The sequence below is a fragment of the Crocodylus porosus genome, unplaced genomic scaffold, assembly GCF_001723895.1.
Source record: "Crocodylus porosus isolate Cpor-Errol unplaced genomic scaffold, CroPor_comp1, whole genome shotgun sequence".
NCBI classification, from domain to species: domain Eukaryota; kingdom Metazoa; phylum Chordata; order Crocodylia; family Crocodylidae; genus Crocodylus; species Crocodylus porosus.
In genome coordinates, this window is record NW_017728947.1 from 48,450,387 (window position 1) to 48,454,912 (window position 4,526).

The window sequence follows — 4,526 nt, forward strand, 5'->3', positions numbered from 1 at the left end:
TTGCTTTTCCTCCGGCTCCCCACATATCTGAAAAAGGACTTTTTGTTGTCCTTGATGCCTGAAGCTAGTTGGAGTTCAGTTGCAGATCATGACAATGAAAAGGACAGTGATAAGGATTCCGTTCAGAGCTTGTTCAATGGCTCTTTGATTAAATGCAAATGGCAGTGTGAAATCGGGCAAAGATACCTTATCCATAAGTGATATGTTCCAAGACTCTGGGTTCTCACAGGCCCCTCTGGTTTTGTTCATTGTGATGAGGAGCTTGTTCATTCAACCTTCCTGGTGTGACTGGCAGAGAGTAGAAGAAACCCAGTCCAAATCCTGAAAGCATTGCAAATCCTGTTCAAGTTAGTATTACATTCAGCACTCTCCCTTCTACAATCTGTACCTCATCTTTTTTCAGCCCAGAGCTCTTATCATATAACAAGAAGTGCACCTGAGGACTATTTTTTTCTGAGATCAGTGTATATAATGTAATAGGACTACATAGGACGTTCCTGCGTTCAACGTTAGAGCACCTATTTTAATTAAAACAAACAAACAACACCCCCATACTCCCATTGGAGGCAACCAGTATTTCATGCAAAACAGTTTCAGCCTCTATCTCACGGCCATTGAATGCGAACACATTAATTGATGGGAAAAATGCCACTATTTTCCAGCTTTGCAAATTGTCCAGCTGAATACCTCAACTCTTCCCTATAGTCTCCATATCCTTTCCCATTAAATGAGGACACAAGGGCAATAAATGAATATGAAAAGCAGGTAAGTCAAAACCATCCAGAGACAAAACATTTTTATGTCAAGCAAAAGTAGCCTGTAGAATTTCAAAGGCACAAGAAGTGACTGAGGCCAAGAGCTTAAGAGGATTCAACAATAGCATTAGGTATCTACATGCCTAATGGAAAGCATCCACTTACATGAGAAAGAATACCATTTTTATAACCATGTTATAACTGGGAGCTTGGGGCTCCTATTACTTTAATGGGAAAAAAGGTAGCAGAAAGAGCCCTAGGCAGTTAAACAGGAATTAGTTGCAGGAGGAAAGGCAAGAAAGAAAATGACTGCAACCTAGGTAATCAGTTGCTCATTAATATAAAGGTCAAGGGAGCACCTGACCAGATAGGGGAAGAGCCCAGGGAATATAAACTTGGGTTCCTGAAGCAGAGGGGCAATATAGCCCTGAACTCTGCCAAGAGAGGAGCTCCTGGCAGCTCAGGCTGGTGAGAAGGGGGAAACTGCAGGTATGCCAGGTAGTCCCAGGACAGAGAGAGAGAGGGTGTCCTGGCAGTGGTATAATGAACCGGAGGGGAGTGGGGGGGAACCTTGAGTTAAAGCAATTGCTTTTATGTTTTGTGTTCTAGTTAACTGGTGGTTTGGATATGGCTGCAGGTGCATGTGAGGAGGCCCAAAGGGTGCATTTTGGTTAACCCACAGGGGAGTGCCAGGGGCACACTGGTGCTGTGAGCCCTGCCAGGTGCCTGGGCTCAGGGTGTAGAGTAGGTTTAAGCCAAAGGGCAGCAGAAATCTAGAGGGAAGTCAGATGGGGCCAGTGCCTGAGAAGGGTGGACACCAGTGCCAGGGGCTGATGCCCCTAGTTCTTCTTTCTGCCAGCAATCCCTGCCAGACCTCGCTAGTCCCAATCCTGCCCTCATTCTCAGTGGGTCTTCCTGGCCCACCTGTTGCCTTATGGGCTGTTCACAACTTCCAACCAGCCCCATAGTTATACCCATACCTTGCAGATGTTATCAGGGATGGAGGCCTGGTAAGGGTGACTGATAACCAAGACCCACTGAGAATGGGGGCAGGATTGGGACTGGCGAGGTCTGGGAGGGATTGCTGGCAGAAGGAAGAACTAGGGCTTGCTCCCTCCCCTCCCTTTAAAAAAATCAACTAAGTACATCAAGGTGTGGCAGGAACAAGTGAAGGGAGGATACTCTAGATCTAGAGCAGAGCAGGAGCCACATGGCTACCAAGGGGTGTCATGGCCACTCCTGGGGCTCAAACATGCTGCAGGAGTGTATAAACCCTGAAGCATCTGAGCATAAGTCAACCCTTACTGAGGGAGGATCTAGAAGAAACCTTCCCAGTGTATACCTTATTCTACAGCTAGCCACTTAGGGGCTTTTTTGTATGTTTGGTCTGAAGCTCTTGATTTTCAGAGGTTGCTAGACTAAGCCACTTCCTGCTCTTATCTGACACAATGGCTTTCTGTAGCATGCTTAGCAACAGTTAATTAAACCTCACAACACCCCAAAGTGTTAAGCTTATCTTGCAGATGGAGAAATAAAGATGCAGAGCAGCTGCCTGACTTGTTTAAGAACATCTGAAAATCAATGTAAAAGCCAGGAAAGCAAACCAACTGCTCAAGGTTTTTAGCTTTTTGCTTTAATGACAAGGTTGTTGTCCCTATCATGTATGCGGCTATGAAAGGCATGAGTCAATGGGGCTGCACTGGTAGAAGGGGGGGAGGGGGAGGAGAGGGAGGGGGAGAAGGACAAGTAGGGGTCTTCAGAGACACTATTCTATAACTTTTAAATGGCTCCTTGTGTTCCCCCTGTAGTTTTCTACCATTTTAGCCACATGTCAAGGAAAACATTTCCTTATTTATGCCTTACCCAGGCACCACATTTACTGACATTCACCTCTCCACTCAACTCCTGTTTTATAGATACATTGTCTTTAATAAAGCCATCCTAGCTGCTGACTGCTGTTAGGGTCAGATCCACATGTAAAGAGAGAATATTATTCCCAGACATGCTAAACTACAGAGGAGAGCAATTCATTTACCTTCACGCCTTAGAAAGCTGCTTCCGAATTTGGGTGTTGTGTCTGTGCTTTTCCAGGGGTTTACATGCTGTTCCATCCATTCTCCACTCAGTCCTGCAATCTGAATGACTTGGAAGGAGTGTTAGTCATCGTGATTCAAGAAAATCCTTTCTTCACCAGCAAAGCATGGTCTTTTGGTGGCAGATATCAATACCAACTCCTACAAAAGAGAGTCTTCAGTATGAGGGAGAGTCCCTGAGACAACCTTTGCTGGTTGGATATCTGTTTATTTTTCTCCTGGGTCCAGATTACAAGAATTAATTTCATCCCATGGGTCTTATTGTGAACTAGTCCCTAGTAAAGCTGAAGCAAAATTTCTTTTTTTGGCTGAACAGCTCTACAGTCTTAATCTGTTAGCTGCAGGAACCTATTCACTGCTCCTATTCATATTATTGCTCATCAACAAGCAGGCTTTCCAGTCCAATAGCTCTGGAAATTTGATTGAAAGCAGGGAGGAATGTAGGAGCTTTTCTTTGCTGTTCTCCTCTTTCTCCAGTTTTCGTGTGGAAGTGCATTTACAAGGCTAGAGTAAAAGGAACAGTTGGAGCAATGACAGCTCTTGAGGGTAACAAGGATTCACAGTCCAGTTACGGGAAGGAACTGTAGCTAACTTTGTATTTGGTGAGAATATTGAATAGGAGCTGGACCCAGGACTTCAGGTTTCTTTCTCCATCCACTGACTGGTCACATAGTCTTGAGAAAGCTATTTAATAGTTTTGCATATTCCTTTTCAGTTGAAAATAAACCCCTGCCCTGTAAAATAAAAATAATAATATTCATTTTACAGAGGACATGGCAAAGCTCCATTTTGATGAAGCACTTTGAGATCTTCAGGTGAATCAACTTATATGAATATTGAAGTGTATCTTTGTCTTCTATTTTAATTCTGGCTATGTATGAAAGAAGAGTCACTTGAAACATTTGTTAACTTATTAAATGTTATTGCAGTCCACCAAATCCCCCAAGCAAGGTCACAGAGGTTCAATATTTTAAAACTAACAATAGTGTAACTCTTATAGAATCATAGAAAATGGGCCTGGAAGTAAGCTGGAAGGTCACCTTGTATATACCCTTCTCCCTCCTCACCCACCAAATCAGAACCAAGTAAACCATTTGGGGACAGCTAGGGTGCATTTACATGAGACGCTACTGCACAGTGGTTGCTGTGCATTTATTTAGCACTTGATTATACATATATAGATGATTATAGTACTCGATTCTACATATACATTATATATAATCAAGTGCTAAATAAATGCACAAGAACTGGAATTTACTGTGCAGCAGCACCAGCGAACACCTTTTTAATGACACTACTGCATAGTAGCTTACTAATACTGCACAGTAGGGTATTAGCACTATTTGTGCTGTGATGCACTACTGCACAGTATTATTTGGCTACTCTGCAGTTAGCATCTCTTTGATGCACCCCTAGTGAGCTATTTAACTTGATCTTAAAAAATCTCAGATAACTGTTTCCACAAACTCCTTAGGTAATTTCCAGCGCTTGACAATCCCTGCAATTAGAAAAATGTGTCTAGTTTGTTTGGTCTTTTTGTTTTGTTTTTCTGAAGGTCAAAGCTAAATTTTTCTTGCTCAAGTTCAGACCCATTACTTCTTGTCCCATCTTTTGTGGACATGGAGAACAGTGTATAACCTTCCTCTTCTCAATACTATTTTAATTTTTTTTACTGTTC

General features: G+C 42.8%; 1 protein-coding gene across 1 annotated transcript in view; it reads right to left on the bottom strand.

Annotated features, from left to right (window-relative positions):
• SLC10A1 (solute carrier family 10 member 1) overlaps nt 1–270 on the bottom strand; it is a 10,250-nt gene extending 9,980 nt beyond the window's left edge. The window contains exon 1 of the mRNA XM_019551033.1: nt 84–270. Within this exon, the coding sequence (XP_019406578.1) occupies nt 84–270 (187 nt within the window). The remainder of the gene's footprint in view (nt 1–83) is intronic.
• Between the last annotated feature and the right edge of the window lie 4,256 nt (nt 271–4,526).